General features: G+C 40.4%; 1 protein-coding gene across 2 annotated transcripts; it reads left to right on the top strand.

The window, feature by feature from the left end:
- Positions 1-10: 10 nt before the first annotated feature.
- Positions 11-15,506, top strand: gucy1b2 (guanylate cyclase 1, soluble, beta 2). Of its 2 annotated transcripts, XM_042079814.1 has the most exons (16): positions 11-239; positions 3,009-3,130; positions 3,219-3,292; positions 3,480-3,574; positions 4,549-4,709; positions 8,148-8,247; positions 8,569-8,765; positions 9,559-9,670; positions 9,994-10,097; positions 10,840-11,056; positions 11,565-11,885; positions 12,195-12,343; positions 12,623-12,769; positions 13,259-13,413; positions 14,197-14,378; positions 15,075-15,506. In XM_042079814.1, the coding sequence occupies exons 2-16, from the start codon at positions 3,128-3,130 to the stop codon at positions 15,230-15,232; spliced, it is 2,175 nt and encodes a 724-aa protein (XP_041935748.1). In that variant the 5' UTR covers positions 11-239; positions 3,009-3,127; the 3' UTR covers positions 15,233-15,506. The 2 variants fall into 2 exon arrangements, with proteins under 2 accessions (XP_041935748.1, XP_041935749.1); XM_042079815.1 differs by lacking the exons at positions 11-239; positions 3,009-3,130; positions 3,219-3,292 and adding an exon at positions 4,180-4,268 and having other exon boundaries at positions 3,545-3,574.
- The last annotated feature ends 1,565 nt before the right edge of the window (positions 15,507-17,071 follow it).

Here is a 17,071-nt window from a genome sequence, read left to right as displayed (position 1 = left end):
GTATTTTTTCAATGGGTGACAGTTCTGTGTCATATTTTAGGACAAAACTTTCTGTTATCTGATTTTTTAACTGTAAATATCGGAATATTTCGTTATCAGTTAGGTTAAAGTTGTTTTTAAGCTGCTTAAATGGAATAATTTCTGAAAAATGATATCTGAGATGGTCATTACGGTTTATCCAGGAACTCCAATTTCTTTTTCTTCGTATTTTGGATTGTGATGGCCGGGTTATTCCAAAGGTGAGTTGTCCTAGGGACACTAATATGATCTCCTAAAGTATCTGCATTTAATGTACTGTTTATTACAAAGCCTGCATGTTTAGTTAAATTTGGCGTTAACACTGGGTTGCCATCACAGCTTTAATCCATGAACAGATACATTCACAGATACAGATACATAAACTTTTCAAGATTCAGGATTCAACATTAATTTATTGTTACACCTTATAAGTGTATAAAGGAAGTATATATAGCTCTTGACTTGCAATAGTAAATAAATAAGAGTAGGCTAATGTATGTGTGATGATGTTGTGTTGTGCTGATGTTGTGACAGCTTTTTCTAGGTAAAATGTTTTTTTGTTATTATTTGAATAAATTCAACGAAGGCCTACTGTATTTTCAAACATAAACGAGTTGGCCTAATCTTTATGGTGTTTACTTTTTACTCCACAATTGAATTGCCCCTGGAGGCGTAGAAAAGGCAAAGAGAACTTAAGCTTGACATAGTTTATACTTTTTTTATTATCCATAAAACAGGCTATGAAACAGGCTAACAAGGTCAAAAAGTCCCTTGGTGAAATGGAAGCTAGTTACTGTAAAAGTCTTTATTCTGTTTCTGAAAGTCTGAAACAGAACAACAGTAGCCTACCATCAAAGGCGTAGTAAACATAAGAGTAATGTAAATGCTAACATTGTGAGTGTCTTCATTAATGAGTTTGGTTTACCAGGCTACTGTGTCTCCCCCTAGCTCAGAGTTAAACTACAAGCTAGAGGGGCACTAGGAGAGTGCAGCCCTCAGCCAAGGCCAAAAGCACTATCTTGCAGTATTAAGGAAAGCGGCAAAAAAATCCTGGATGAATCCTGGATCTGTACCCACTCTAAAATTGAATAGTTTTTCCACACTTGCACCAAGTTTCAGTAAATCAGATCAGGTAGTTTTTGCTAATCTTCCTGACAGATGGGCACAGAGAGATAAATGGTAATAAAAAACAAATGCTACTTTACTTGACAGTATCGACATGAGAGTGACATTACACTGTCATGACAAATGAAACCTAACCCTAATCCTAACCTCTAACCCTAATCCTAACCCCAACCCTAACCATAATTAGGGGTGGGCGATATGGACAAAAAATAATATCTCGATATTTTTTGTGATTTTGACGATAATGATAATTAGTCGATATCCTTTAAAAAAAATGTTTTTTGTTAAAGTCTGAGTTACTTTACAGCTCATTATTTATGAATAGCATCATTACAATAACCAATAACCTAACCTGTGACTTTTTAACCAAATCAACCAATGCATTATCACTCTATGACACATTTCCAATTCTGCCCCCACTTGTGTGTGTGGCAAAGACATGGTCTAGCCAGCTACATTAGAGAAGATGAATAGGCCTAACAGTTTCCCAAGAGAAAGTCTGAAGCTGAAGTTCCTTTCAAACCTTTACATAGGATTCACTGTAAAACTAAGAGCAGACCAACAGAGTAGCTTACATCTCAGTTATTTCCTTCTATGTTTTGTTTTAGAGCAATCACGTAGGCTAGCATTCCAAGTTACAGAATAGAAACTAATGCGTTAGTTAATGGCTAATGTATATGAGAAATCCCATAGAGATGCTAACGGTTAGCATAATCGGTAAACGTAGATATTTAGAGCGAACTTCAGTCCATTTACAAAAGAGTTACATGAGAATAGTTATTTGTTTACAACTGACGATTAAAATACTCAAAGGCTAATGTTTTCTCTCCATATAATACCATGTAGGAAAAAACGTGACTGTCTCATCAATGCTACTTGAACAGAAGTAGCCGCATAAAATCCCAAGAAGGCTACTCTCGCTGCACAAAATAAACATTAGGCTGCATGGGACAACGTTGTGACCCACTAGTGATCACGTGACACTTGCTCTGCTGCACTTCTCCCACATAGCCTACACATCCTGGGAATGTATGAGTCTTCAGTGCGTGATTTCGAGTGTTTTTCCCCCATAAGTAATTTAAATACAACAATCAGGATATTATCGCAGGCGATATCGCCCACCCCTAATCCTAATCCTAATTTGTTATGACAAAAAAACAAATGTCACTTAATCACATAAACGTTATGTCATAATTGGTTTATGACTTGTTTATGACACATTCATGACAGTGTCATGTCACTCTTATGTCGACACTGTCAAGTAAAGTGTAACCAAACAAACTCCCTGGCGGTAATAAAATAGGCTGAGCAGCGCTGTCAATCTTCACTAACATAGTAGGCTACAGTCTAATCAGTCTAATATGAGATTTGGCTATTAGGCTATTAGTAGGCTGTTATGAGTATAAAGTCAAATCTTTTTACAGCTCAGAAAGATCTGCTTCTCTGACCATGTCGGGGATGGGTGGGTAGCAGCTGTACAACATATGATCTCAAATCTGTTTTGTAGTTCACAGACAGTCCATAGAATTCTTACTGTAGCATTTAAATGTCTTAATACTTCACTTAACAGTCACTGAACTAACTAAAACATCTGAATCTTTTAAAGTTAATTAAGTCATGTATAATCAAATAAAAAAGGCAGCATATGAAATCAGAATTGGGCTCCTTGTCTCTCTGTAGAACAAGTGAGATGCAAATATTTCTTTCAAATTATACATTATAAATCTATACTATCACGAGAATATTTGTAGCCTATTTAAAGATTGTAAACTACATGCAGTCTGCGGAGGCAGGCTCTCCCCCAATGTTTCTCACACATACAATTTCTCTCTCTCTCTCTCTCTCTCTCTCTCCGTCTTCCACAGACCCCTCCCCTATTGTGTGTTTGTCCATGTGTGTGTGTGTGTGTGTGTGATGTGAGAGATTGGTCTAGAGCTGTGAATGCACTGTGAGGATAAGGCAAGTCTGAACAAGCTGGTGAAAAATGGTAAGTGTGTACCAATTTTACTTATATTTTCATTAATACAAATGTTAGGCCTGGGGATCATGTTGTTGTTTTTTTCTTCCTTGTGCAGTACGGTTTCATCAACACCTGTTTGAAATCCCTGGTCATAGAGAAGTTTGGTGAAGAGACTTGGGAAAAACTAAGGTGCCTTTTAAAAAATATTTGGTTCCGTTAGCATGAGGTCATTTTTAAGGCAAATGATTCATCATCATAATTGCTTTGTCATAGTTTGTTTTATGGTTTGCGTCCATTTGAGTCAGAGTACCAGGTTGGGGGTTGTCTGTTGTGGTATCTTTATGATACCTGGACCAAACTGCGTTTTCCTGTACAGGACACTGGCCGAGGTCCAGGACACTTTTATGACCTACGAAATTTATGACGACATCATGACCCTGAGGCTGGTCTCGGAGGCTTGTGCGATGCTGGGTGAGTGAACCCTTGCCGTTCCTTTCTGTCTTTCTCCACCCACCACATCATGTGTCCACTTGTAAAATCGGATTATAGTGGCAATAACACACAGAGCGGCATAGAGCCCCCAGCACAGTGTATTTTGTGACGACTGTGAAAGCAGTTATGGTCCCGGCCTCTGAGCTGGCCATGATTCTATCAACTTTATCCTTGGCGGAGGGGTGGACTGCGTGTTGGCCTTTCGCGACCACACAGGTGCTAACAATGTCCCTGATGGACATCCCTCCTTGGGAGTGTAGGTGTTGTTATGTAACTCACTCCTCTGTAACCCAAGCCAATGGACAACAAAAAAACGGAGGTGTGATTCTGTGACAGATTCGCACACCTGCGCAGGCCTCTTGGGCCCATCCTACCAGGTGTTCAAAAAATGTTATGCAACAACAATTACAGAACAACCAGTTCTATCATCCTTACTGAGGGTTGACATTTGTGGTCTGGTATGACCAGAGGGAATTCTTTAATTAGACAGGCAACACTTAACTTTTTTTTTTTACTTAACTTCTTAACTTTAACAGGCAACATTTAAACATACATGATCAAGATGATGTGCATTTGTATTGCAGGTTAGATGTGATAGCAGCAGTACAGAGTGTGCCTTTCATTGTTGGCTGGCAAGTGACAAGCAGGAACAAAGATTGGTTTCACCAGTCAAGTACTGATGTTCCTTTTCCACATCTGTAACTCACTCTGTACATTATCATCTATAAATTGAATCTAAAGTTCATTTCAAACTATTATTTGTAACTAATAATTTAGTGGTTATAGTCGCTTTGGACAAACGTGTCTGCCAAATACCATAAACATAAAGATAAACGTAAAACGTAAAACGTAAACGTCAATATAAACATAAACATAAACATAAACATAAACGTAAACGTAACGTAAACGTAAACATAAACAACATATTTAGCATTGACCTCTGTCTCGTGAAGATGTGTCCTCAGAGGTGGTGCTTAAGCTCTTTGGCGAGTACTTCTTCAGCTTCTGCAAGATGTCTGGCTACGACACCATGCTGCGCACACTCGGTGGCAACCTGGTGGAGTTTATCGAAAACCTGGATGCTCTTCACAGCTACCTAGCGTTGTCCTATCAAGTGAGTCTCCGTATTGTAAAATGACTTCATCTTTGATTGAAATTGATTCTTCCTCCAGGTTTTCATTCAGGGATTCAATGATCTTTCATGAAAGACTTATTCCACAGAATACTCTCTTTCCAAGAACACATGTATAGCTCTTATCTATTTCATGTACTGCTTTTGTCAACTATTTGTCAGCATAAGCTGAGGGAGCGGGGGCGGGGGGCGGGGTGGTCGCTCCGGGCCCACGACTGCAAAGGGGGCCCACTTTTGGCCAAATCTATCTTGATTAATTGTTATATTTACCGATGCTTATTTGTACTAAAATGTTAGGCCTACTAAAGATGCCACTGGTCCGTAGAGTGCGCTCACAATGGGAGTTCGTCTGTCATGCTGCAAATTAAATAGCCCGCACTCTCCCTCTCGCTACACTGTTGCGTTTTAAAAGCGAAACTGATGCCACAACCGGTCTGGGTTTGCCAAAGTAGCCTATGCTACAGGCTGCATTTATTAGCAGCGAAGCGGCGGTCATATAGGTTTAGTCAGATTTTTTTTTTTTTTTCTTTTTCGCATGTCCAAATTTCCGTCAAGGATTCCCGGGACACTGAAAGACCGGGGTAGACGAAACTTGGTGGGCATGTAACCCTATATGGATAGCATGGAACCATCGTTTTTCATTTTGATCTGTAGCCCCCCCGCTGGACTGCACCCCCCGAAAGGAGGGTAGGGCAGACACAGTTTTCTGTGAATATCTCGAGAACCGCAAGGTTTAGGAGGACAATTTTTTTTGTATGTTGATCTCAAGGGGCCATGTCAACCCATTCCATAACCACTCATTTCATATATAGCACCACCTAGTTAAACACAAAAAAGTAAAAATGAGGTGTTGTAATCGCAGGTATCTGTGACCTAACATAGTCAAAACTGCATGAAATTGGAAGTGTAGGATCATTATGACACCCTCTGAATGCACGCCAAGTTTCGTCGAATTCCGTTCATGGGGGGCTACACAATAAATTAATTTATGTTACTATACACCAACTGGCCTGTAGGTGGCCGGAGACAGTTTTCTGTGAATATCTCGAGAACCGTAGGGCCTAGGAGGTCCACCTTTTTTTGTATGTTGGTCTTAAGGGGGCATGTCAACCCATCCCATTACCACTTATTTCATGTATAGCGCCACCTAGTTAAAAATTAAAAAGCAAAACATTAGGTGTTTTCACCACAATATCTCTGGCTGACATGGTCAAAACTGCACGAAATTGAAAGTGTAGGATCATTATGACACCCTCCAAATGCATGCCAAGTTTTGTGAACTTTCGTTCATGGGGGGCCTTACAATAAAATAATTTATGTGTACATTTAGTGACCGTACACCAACAAGGATTCCCGGGACACTGAAAGACCGGGGTACACGAAACTTGGTGGGCATGTAACCCCACATGGATAGCATGGAACCATCGGTTTTCGTTTTGATAAGTAGCCCCCCCCCCCGCTGTACTGGACCCCCCGAAAGGAGGGTAGGACAGAAACAGTTTTCTGTGAATATCTTGAGAACCGTAGGGCCTAGGATGACCAATTTTTTCCGTATGTTTGCCTCCAGGGGTCATGTTAACCCATTCCATGTGCACACATGTGCATAAACAGATACACACGCACACACATACATTCACAGTAATCATACGTATGACACATACTCACACAGTAGACATATGTACGCATGCATGCACATGCACAAACACACATACGCAGGCAAACACACAAGCAAGCACGCACACACACACACACACCCACACACATAAACATAAACGTGTACACGCACACATGCACACAATTCAAGAATTTCTCAGAATTATGAACAGGCAAGATGGGGGTGGGGTTGTATAAAATTAATTTTACATGTGAAATCTATGAACTAATCATGTTTTAGTACTTGTTGTGTAGCAGATACCGGTGAGAATTGAGTGTGGATAATGCAATTTAGTGAGACAGTTAGAATCATATAGGCCTTTCAGCCTGATTTATAAATGTGCTGGATTGGGCGGCGGTCATATTTTGTACCGCTCTGCGGTACATCTAGTTACAGTGTAGGTCTAGTCTACACTGTGCCTATTTAGAGACAGGAGCATAGGCCTAACAACAGCAGTCACTATCAGGCGCGCCAGCAGGAATGAATGTTAAGCGCATCTACCCCTCCGCGCGCAACAAAACATTGAAAGGCTTAATATTTGTCCGTTTCCCGGTTTCGTTCATGCATTGGCCACCTAAAAAGTAGCCTAGTACAAAATGCAATATACAACAATAACGCCTAATAATTCATTTGGACAACTTTATACGACCCTATAAGGGTAAAGTTACCTTTAGTTTTGTTCTAGTTTACCGTTGTGTATGGCTTTAAACAGCGTTCGCGCTTTAACATCAGTAAACATTATAATGCTAACGTTTTGAAAAGCATTTGCCTACCTTGTTCATCTGAAATAACTCCTCTAGTTTTGCTGCCTCCATCCTTTGCTACCTCCACCCTTTCATTGTTTCCAAAAAACGTTTTATATCCATGATAGCCTTGAAGTCTCGAGTTAGTGAATTAGCTTAACATTGTGTGTTGATAACAGGCAACCATATTAAAGCAAGTAGCCTAGCCCACAACTTCTGTAATTGCTGCGTGCGTTTGTTAGGCTATTATTACCTCTCCTGCTCAAACAAAAGGTGCGTACATTAAAGTTGATTTTGACAACGTGTTTACAAATTTTAAAGAAATTTGTAAATAGCCTATTGTCGATCAGTTAATGGGATACTGCACAGTTGTGAAGCAGTTGGGAAGTTATGGTAGGCTAACTTTGTGTGAACACACACGGAAAATTCTCTCTCATTGAGTTGCCTGATGATACACACAGCTGCCCCGATGCACAGACTAAACTGTAGGCTAGGTCATCATCATGACATAAACAAAATGCCTCAGCCTCTAATAAGCACAATATGAAGTGGGCTAAATAAAAACATGATGTTGGAATAAACACCGACAGTAGGGGCCCACTAAAGATCGTCGCACCCCCTATAGTGAACCATTAGCTCCGCCCCTGTTTGTCAGGCTTCTGATTTGCCAAGCCATGTGTGCTCAACCAAGCATTATAACACATTAAAAAAAAAAAAAAATAACACATAAAGGAAAAGAATATTGTTATGAAACAAACATCACTATGATGAATGCACAATGAAAATGTGTATTCACCATTTGATGGTGGTGTTATTCACCATAACATCACAAAAAACATAATGTGAATCATAATTTTTTTCTGTTGCTCATGGAACCCTTTCTGCTCGGCTGAGGTCATGTGTATATGATTTTGGTTTAATGCCCTTTCTGGGTCTATATATCCATTTTATTCATGTCCTGTATGTATTTCACTTTGAGCGGAGAACATGTCAGATCATGTCATGGCCATTGCCTTGTTGCAGGAGATGAACGCGCCTTCCTTTCGGGTTGAGAAAATGAATGACAACAGAATGCTTCTCCATTATTACTCCGATCGCAAAGGCTTGTATCACATAGTGCCTGGTGAGGCTCCACATCAATCACATCAACAAAAACAACAACCGTCACCACCAACAACAACAACAGCACCAACTCTCACTCTCACTCTCACTCTCTCACACACACACACACACACACACACACACACACACACACACACACACACACACAAACACACACACACACACACACACACACACACACAAACACACACACACACACACACACACACACACATTGTAAGTAGTTTGGAATGTGATCCAAACCTTCCCCCAAAACTACTACCGCTGTGAGCCTTTTCCATTGATATCTGATTTTTTTCCCCTTTTTTGTCCACGTCTGTAGGAATTATAGAGGCGGTAGCAAGGGACTTCTTTGACAGTGAGGTGGACATGACCGTGCTTAACCAATCAGAGGAGAATGAGCGCACGGGGAAGAAGGAACATGTGGTCTTTCTCGTGGTCCAGAGGCCTAACCAGGCACAGAGGAGAGCTCAGCCCAGTGATGGACAAGCCCAAGTTCAAAAAGAGGCATACAAGAAGGTCGGTGTATGCCCATTATCATGTTGCTTTATAGAGGAAATAGTGTTGATGAGGAGTTCCCTCTGCGTTTGCGTGTTTGCTGCTTGACAAATTCTATAATTATTTTTATTTATTAATTTATTTATCTTTTTTTTGGGGGGGGGGGGGGGGGGGGTATGCCTTTAATGTGATAGGACAGTGAAAACAGTGACAGGAAGCAAGTGGGAGAAAGACATGGAGCGGGAGCGGGAAATTACCTGGGTCGGACTCAAACTTTTTAAAGAATTATTTTAAGACCCAGAGGGATAGTCAAGAGCTTTAATGACACTGTTTTTGATAGTGAATCAACATTGGCAGGTTCATGGCAGGGCATTTGATTATGCGCCACGATCAGCCTTGCATGATCTGAGTCTTTTGAGACATTGTTCGTTTAGCTGATAGTGTCCAACAGGATGATTGGTTAAAAATGATTTAACCACATTTGTTTAAACTGGTATGGTTGTGTAAATAATGCTCTAGATGTTTCAGCAAAAAAGTCAAAGAATACTGTCATAGACACCATATACACTGCCATAGATACCATAGACAATGGAGAAACATGATTCCCTACTGTCTCTCTCTACAGCAAACAAGCACATTCATGTTATATTACTTTGTATGAATTTGCAAAGTTCAAACTTTGAAAAGTTCGATTCTGACTACAGTACATGTACATGTTAATCAAAAAGAGGCCCTTTATACAAGATCCAGTGTAGAATAAAAAGGAAATATATATTTATATAAATAACCATAGCAACTGGTCCTTGTAAAACAGGAGGTGGAAGAGACCATGAACAGACTGAAGGACAGATACAGCAGCCTTCCTGCATGTCCAAGGAAGAGGGCACCTTGGGACATTGTCAGGAGCATTGTTCGATTTGGCCAAGGTTGTTGTCTTCTTGTTTGTATGTACAGTATGTTTGTATGTAATGAAAGGATAGTTATAGTCAAAAATATATTTCTTACTGAGCAAAAAACAGTTATTTATTTCATATTCAAATATTGCTTTAGATGACGCTTCTCATCATTCACTTATTTTGTTATGTTGCCTTTCACAAGAATTTCAAGAATGTCCCTTTATTTTTGTCTAAAAACAGATCTTGAAAACTGTTCACAAGAAATATACCTAGAGTAATGATGGTTGTTGGAGACAAAAAGAATTGTTCAACCTCCCATGTCGTGCCTTTTTTTTGTGCGTGTGTGTTTCCAGGGAATTTTGTCACTGAGTTCATCCCACAGTATCCGGAGAGGCTGTGGATTGAGGAGAAGGCCTTTTGTAATGCCTTTCCTTTCCACATTGTCTTCAATAAAAATGTGAGTCATGACTCCTGCTAAAGTCTCCACCCTGTTGCTCTTCACATTCTGGATTTGAGATGAAGACTTATTACATTGATTACAGTTGATTAATGTTTTAATAAGGCTGTCGGTCGGGTAATTTCCGAGGGTGAAGGAATAGTATTCCTTTTCCATTTTTTAATCACCTTTTTAAGCTTTTATATTTATGCCTGGCTCTTTCAGGATTATGTTTTTGACACTTTTAATGTAGCATATCTTTAACGATTCTAATATATGCAGTTTTAATGAAGTCCATCGCAACTTCGACATGAAGTTCAGTGCTTGTACTGCCAGTAATGCATAATTTATTATCCTTCCTTTTAGCATGTGTATGGGAGTGTTGCAGCAGATTGCCTTTTTAGTATGAACACAAAATATGATCTGCATAAGCATTAGATGATTCACTGGTTGCAACAGATTTTAAGTGTCTGATCATATCCATTACAGGTAATTAAAATGTCAATTTCTCATCGTAAGACATTAATTGAGACCATCAAATGGAACTTATTGCTTAAATGTGATTTCACTCAAGCCAGGGCCCTTTCATAGAGCCACACCTAAAATGGCAACCAAAGTAGGCCAATGAGGACTTGTCATAAGAGAATTCTGTCACTTGTGCAAATAATCATTAAGGGCTCTAACTTATAATACCAACCATAATACCAATACAATAACACCCTTTTTAGGAGAATGTTAAGAGAATGTTGTTTGTCTCTGGTAGCTGCAAGTGAAGCAAACAGGTGTCAACATCCAGAAGTTTGTACCTGGCCTCCAGAACATGGATATCCGCCTAGACGAATACTTCAGCATCGTCCACCCCCAGGTCACCTTCAACATCGACAGCATCAAGAAGTTCATCAACAGCCAGTTTGTGCTGAAGACACGGCGGGAGATGATGCCGGAGTGTGTCCAGCAGCAGGCCATGCTGAAGCTCAGAGGTCAAATATATAAAATAAAATATATAAAATAAAAATATGTAATTGTATACAAATATATAAATATGTAAATTAAAAATTAATTGATAAATGAAAGCATCTGCCAAATACCATAAACATAAGCATAAACCAAAAAGGCTACAGCTTTTTTGCCTATTTCTCTCAGATTTACACGTAGGATTGGTAAGCTCATAGCTCTTTACCAGTCAGCATGTTGGAGGACATAATAATTTATGCCTCCAGTCTACTCAGACGTTGAAAAAGATGAAAAGGTTCATTTTTGTAGGGCACCCTTTCATATCACTCATATGAACGGACAGACAGATGACATTTATGGCCAAGGACAAGGATTTTCAGTCTAAAAGTTGGGAAAATTAGGTTAGAATTTAAATTCAAAGTACAAAGTACAAGTTAATCATCTTATGTGTATTTGTGTGTGTATGTCCATGCATGCTTGCATCCGTGTGTGTGTGTGTGTGTGTGTGTGTGTGTGTGTGTGTGTGTGTTCTAGGGCAGATGGTGTGGATGGAGTCTCTGGAGTGCATGGTGTACCTGTGCTCGCCTAAGCTGCGCAGCCTTCAGGAGCTGGAAGCGCGCGGCCTTCACCTGTCCGACATCGCACCGCACGACACCACACGCGACCTCATCCTGCTCAACCAGCAGCGGCTGGCCGAAATCGAGCTCTCCAACCAGCTGGAGCGCAAGAAGGAAGAGCTGCGTGTCCTCTCGCGCCACCTGGAGGTGGAGAAGAAAAAGACAGAGGTACTGCTCTACGCCATGCTGCCTCGCCACGTCGCCAACCAGCTGAAGGAGGGCAAGAAAGTAGAAGCAGGTGTGTGTGTGTGTGTGTGTGTGTGCATGTATGCAGTCTCAACACTGTACGCAAGGTCCAATTTTTACTATACATGTGTATGGCATTGAGACTTTTTGCATAATGACTCAAAACACATATATGTTGACATGACATGACATGCAGTAGGATATACTATATACATTCATGTACTATCTTACAAAGTAATCAGTATAGTATATAGTGCAAAATAAAGCAATGCAATTTGTACATGCTTGAGTTTGCGTTGGGAGTCGGTGAGTCTTGGGAGTCGGTGGGATTTTTCATGTTTTTTCCTCATTTCTTTCAAAGGAGAGTTTAAAGTGTGCACCATCCTCTTCAGTGATGTGGTGACCTTCACCAACATCTGTGCTGCCTGTGAGCCCATTCAGATAGTCCACATGCTGAACTGCATGTACTCAAAGTTTGATCGCCTCACGAGCGTCCATGATGTATATAAGGTAACGAGGATATTCAGGATACCGCATGAGTTCTATGCATCAATGTATGTCGTTTCTATAACTGTGAGAAAAAATATCTTTGCTTTTGATAATACAATCCCTTGAATGGGGACAGAAATGTAAAACTAGTTTTGTTAGGAGCTATTTTCCCATAGCACTCTGTTGTGATGAACGACTCACTGGAAATAATAATAATAATAATAATAATAATACGTTTATTTTATATAGCGCCTTTCTCAAACCCAAGGTCGCTTTGCCTGAACATTGTGTCTTTGTCAGGTCGAGACCATTGGTGATGCTTACATGGTCGTTGGCGGTGTGCCAATTCCTACAGAGACGCACGCGGAGAGGGTGGCCAACTTTGCCCTGGGAATGCGGATTGCTGCCAGGGAGGTGACCAACCCTATCACAGGAGAGCCCATTCAGGTACAAGTAAATCTCTGAGCAGACCACCCATACAGAAATGTAGTACAATTCAATTTCAGCTTATTCCTCACCAAATTCATACATATTTGGTCAAAGCTTTGGAAATGAGTAGTCCTTCCAAAGCAAATATGCTAATCTCTATTTTAAGTGAAAGCCTTAAATGTAGGTCAAACGCAAGAAAAAAGCAATGGAAAAATATTTATCTTCCCTATTCCAGATCTTCTAAGTAATAATATACATCTTTTTGTTTTTGTTTTTCATAAAACTCCTCCCCCGAGCCCAAAGATGGCTGTATGTGGTTACAGTAAATGAAGGGCAGTTTTATTTTTAACAGAATATGACAGGTCAAAATGTACTTCACTAAATGGTTACGCAGACCATGGTTAGAGCAATGCAAAAGAATGCCATTAAGTAGGCATTAATGGCATGATTGGGTTTAGTCAACACTCTGGCGTTACCTTCTGGTTGTGCTCTCTCCGTGTGCTGCAGATACGCGTGGGTCTCCACACGGGGCCCGTGCTGGCAGGTGTGGTAGGGGACAAGATGCCGCGCTACTGCCTGTTTGGAGACACGGTCAACACGGCCTCTCGCATGGAAAGTCATGGAGTTCCTGACCACATCCACTTGAGTCCATTTACTTACAGGTGCGAGCTGCAAACACAACTGCCATTAAGTATATGAACACTAACCCTAACCCTATATGCTGAATGAAAAACAGAGCCATGATTGCGAATTGAAGTTAACAAATGATACATGTAGATGCACTGCGCTTTGATTGACAGATGGACAGACAGGTAAGCAGACATGTAATGTATTATACATATTTACCAACCAATGATGAACATTGCCATGCATTTTACACATATACGGTTTGTTATGAACATGTTTTTGTCCTACAGTATTCACATAACATTCAAAAACCCTGTTCAAATTCCACATTCAAAAACATTCCACAACCCACACAAACATTCATTCTCATTCAAGTAAATGTCAGGCTTCACAGAAATGCCTAAGCTTTTGCTACTTCTTGCTAACTCTTCAGAGGGTTAAGGGGAAATAGAAACGGAACATCAGAGCTATAAGTAAAACCACGGCCAGCAAATGGAGAGAAATGTATTTGTTTTACGCCTAAAGGTATATGAACTATACTGAATATACAACATAGATGTATATGATCTTATTTCCTTTTACTGTAAACAAATCAGATCAATGCAGTGACAGATATGTACAGTGAATGAATACAAAACAACAAGTAAAAACCACTCACACAAAAACATTAATGGACACAAATGGCAAACTGGCTACTCGCCACAAAGGAAAACAGAATTTTGGGTGCTGAGGGATTACCAGCGTGACCCTTAGAAGCATGTCATTAGCACCACTGGCCCCCCCGAGTCCTGAGGTCTCGTTATCGGCTCCCTCGTCAGGGCCCTGGAGGGTAAAGGCTTCAACATTGGAGAGCGCGGGGAGATCGAGGTGAAGGGAAAAGGTCTGATGTCCACCTACTTCCTCCTGGGGAACCTTCACGCCACAGAGGAGCAGATCATGGGAAGGGAGTCGGACGAGCTGTACAGGGACGCCCCAGAAGGCCGGGTACAGAGCCGCAGAGGTGAGTGGACAGACACAGCAACCAGCACGGACATGGGGGGGGGGGGGGGGTACAATATTAGAAAAAAAATATGGGGGATGGGGTGTAAATTTGACCAGAAAACAGACATGGCCATTGAAAGTGCTATATACTTTGTTGTATGTGTTTGAAAAGGCAAATAGTAACACAGTCTAGTTCCCACCAACCATGGTCAATATAGTCTCTTTGTCACTATAACACAGGACAGACAAGAAGTGTTCACACATTCAAGCTTCTCTTTCTTTTTAATTGTTGTGTGTTAGCTTCTGTAAAGCTTTCCAGATCACATTATGAAAGTCAGTGTTACAGTAATTAACCTGTATCCGTGTCTCAAACTATGCCATGTCAGGTTGTTAAATTTACTATTTAAGAAGGTGAGGACCCTGCTTGATGGCTCATTACAATTACCATGGCCATCTACGAGGGAAGCCAAAAATATCTACTTTACTTTCATCCTGTTATCAGTGCAGTTATCAATGAGGAATTCTAGATAGGAAGTTGTGTAGGGTCACTTCAATCTTTCCCTTTAAGTATTTTATTCATCAAGTATTTTTTGAGATGTTCATGAGCTTTAAGGGTAAATGTGCTATGGATAAATGGAGGTCAAGGTACTTGACTAATGAACAAATGGAAAAAAATAATTGCATCATAAGGCTTCTATCAACTTTTCCGTTGTAGTCTCTGAGCGCCCAGACAGAATAAGAAGTGCCCGGTCCTCTGATGTGGCCAGTGAGGATCCAAACACCAAGAGCACAGCCACCCACACCATCTCAGGAGCACAGCCAATCAACAACCAGCCTAAATCTGTCAACTCCAGACTCTGCCTCCTGTTATAGTCAGATTTAGGTCTGTGTCAATTAGGTATTGTGCTACAGTCGTAACATTATATTAAGATGTATAAGAACATAGAAAGTTATCTTTTTTATCTATTTATTCATATTTATCTATATATGTATTTATTTAGGTCTATGCCTACATATAATAGAGGTGTAGTTCCTGAAATTGGAGAGGATATTTATGCAGTAGGCCTAGCCTATGATCTTTTAAAAACTCAAATAATGATTTTGCGAATTTACATGAGACTTAAATAAAATGAAATACTTTGTTCAATTTGCAATGTGTCTCTGAAATATTAACAATTCAGTCACAACAATGAATGTTACTAGCTCTAGGTCCATTGCTGCTTTTACTATCCTAGGTGATAAAAACATGGAAAAACTACCCCAAAATCACATTATTATTCAAAAACACACACCATCTGGAATGGCTACACAACACACATTGTTCATCTATGACCTTGCTGACTAGAGCAACCTGTGGGATTTTGTCACTTTTGTGATTAGCACCTGTACCGTAGCACACGCTACACGGTGTATCCTGTCGGCCGGGCCGTAGACTTGACAAGCCGTGAGCAGAGAGCAGCATTGTCTCCGCCGCGGCGAGCCATCTGGATGAGAGCCCCCATGCTGTCTCTCAGTGGGCTCTGTGGACCAGCTCTCACGTCCAGCTGCTGACTGAGATACTCCCCAGAGCCCGACACTGCCATTGTGCAGAGCCGCTGCTCCCGCGGGAGCGCAGGTTTTGGACGTGAACTAATAGCATCGCCTTATTTGAGTGAAATGGAGCAAGTTTACATTGTGCATAATTCTATCACCACCTTGGTGTGTATTTTTGTCTCCCTACATACTGAACACAGCCATCTATTATATCTTAAGTTTTACATAATGCTTTATGTTGAAATTGTGTGAAGTGATAGGCCTATAATTTAGTAGCAGTACTGTCTGGATGGAATAGCCTACTGTCTGTAGGTTGTCTGTGACATTGCTAGTACCATGAATTTGCAAGTGAGCATCTACCCAAACTTCAGTCTAAATCCGTGTAAGTCTAACTCCACTGCCTCTCCACACAATAAACCTCCACACTTTCTTTATCCAGTAATCAGTGTGCCACTGTAATAGAATGCTATTAGTGGCTCATTCTGACACAGGAGTAGCCTACCCAAATGCCCTGTCTGAAAGACTAGGTTTCCTTGAGCACAGGCACTACAATAAGTCTATTATGAGCTCCAATGAATGGCCTTTGGGTTCTCCAGCATCGTTAATGAAATCCTTTGTCTCCTATTAAATGTCAGTAAGACATGTGGATGCTTGCTCTGGCTTCTGCTATTCTGCTTTACATTTGCAGAACAAAAAAACACTCAAAAACAGGTGAATTTGACTACGACTCCTGACAGAATTTGTAATTCCACTTAAGGGAAAGGTAATCTCTCATTGCAGGTGGTCCATTTATACAATAAAATGAAGAGAAGGTAGGTGTCAAGCAAAGAACTACATGGAGAGAAATCCAATGATTTAATACTTGTAAATCAATGAAATGTTGCCGTGTTGTAAATATTTTCCTCGTTTTAGGGAATAATAGATAAGCCTCACCCTGCCTAATAACAGATATATTTAACAACATTTATTGTTTCACCATTAATAAAACAGGTAAAAATGTTTTGTCTCTAAATCAAAACACAGCTTGGTGGTGGTGAATGGCAAATTAAGGGTTAACTATATAAAGTCTCTGCACCACAGTCTTGAGACTTTGGAGAATGGAGGACCTTGGAACAGACAGCCAAGTGCATTGGTTTTGTGCTTTTGTGAGGAAGGTCAACTGAAAATTCACAGAAAATG

This window comes from Alosa sapidissima, chromosome 23, assembly GCF_018492685.1.
Source record: "Alosa sapidissima isolate fAloSap1 chromosome 23, fAloSap1.pri, whole genome shotgun sequence".
Classification (NCBI taxonomy): Eukaryota; Metazoa; Chordata; class Actinopteri; order Clupeiformes; family Clupeidae; genus Alosa; species Alosa sapidissima.
This window is presented reverse-complemented; position numbering and strand designations above follow the sequence as displayed.

Bases quoted from the DNA above. Each gene is read 5' to 3' on its own strand.
- gucy1b2 (XM_042079814.1), top strand. The intron at 4,710-8,147 runs GTGAGTCTCCGT...GCCTTGTTGCAG, and splicing joins ACCTAGCGTTGTCCTATCAA to GAGATGAACGCGCCTTCCTT. The intron at 10,098-10,839 runs GTGAGTCATGAC...TGTCTCTGGTAG, and splicing joins ACATTGTCTTCAATAAAAAT to CTGCAAGTGAAGCAAACAGG.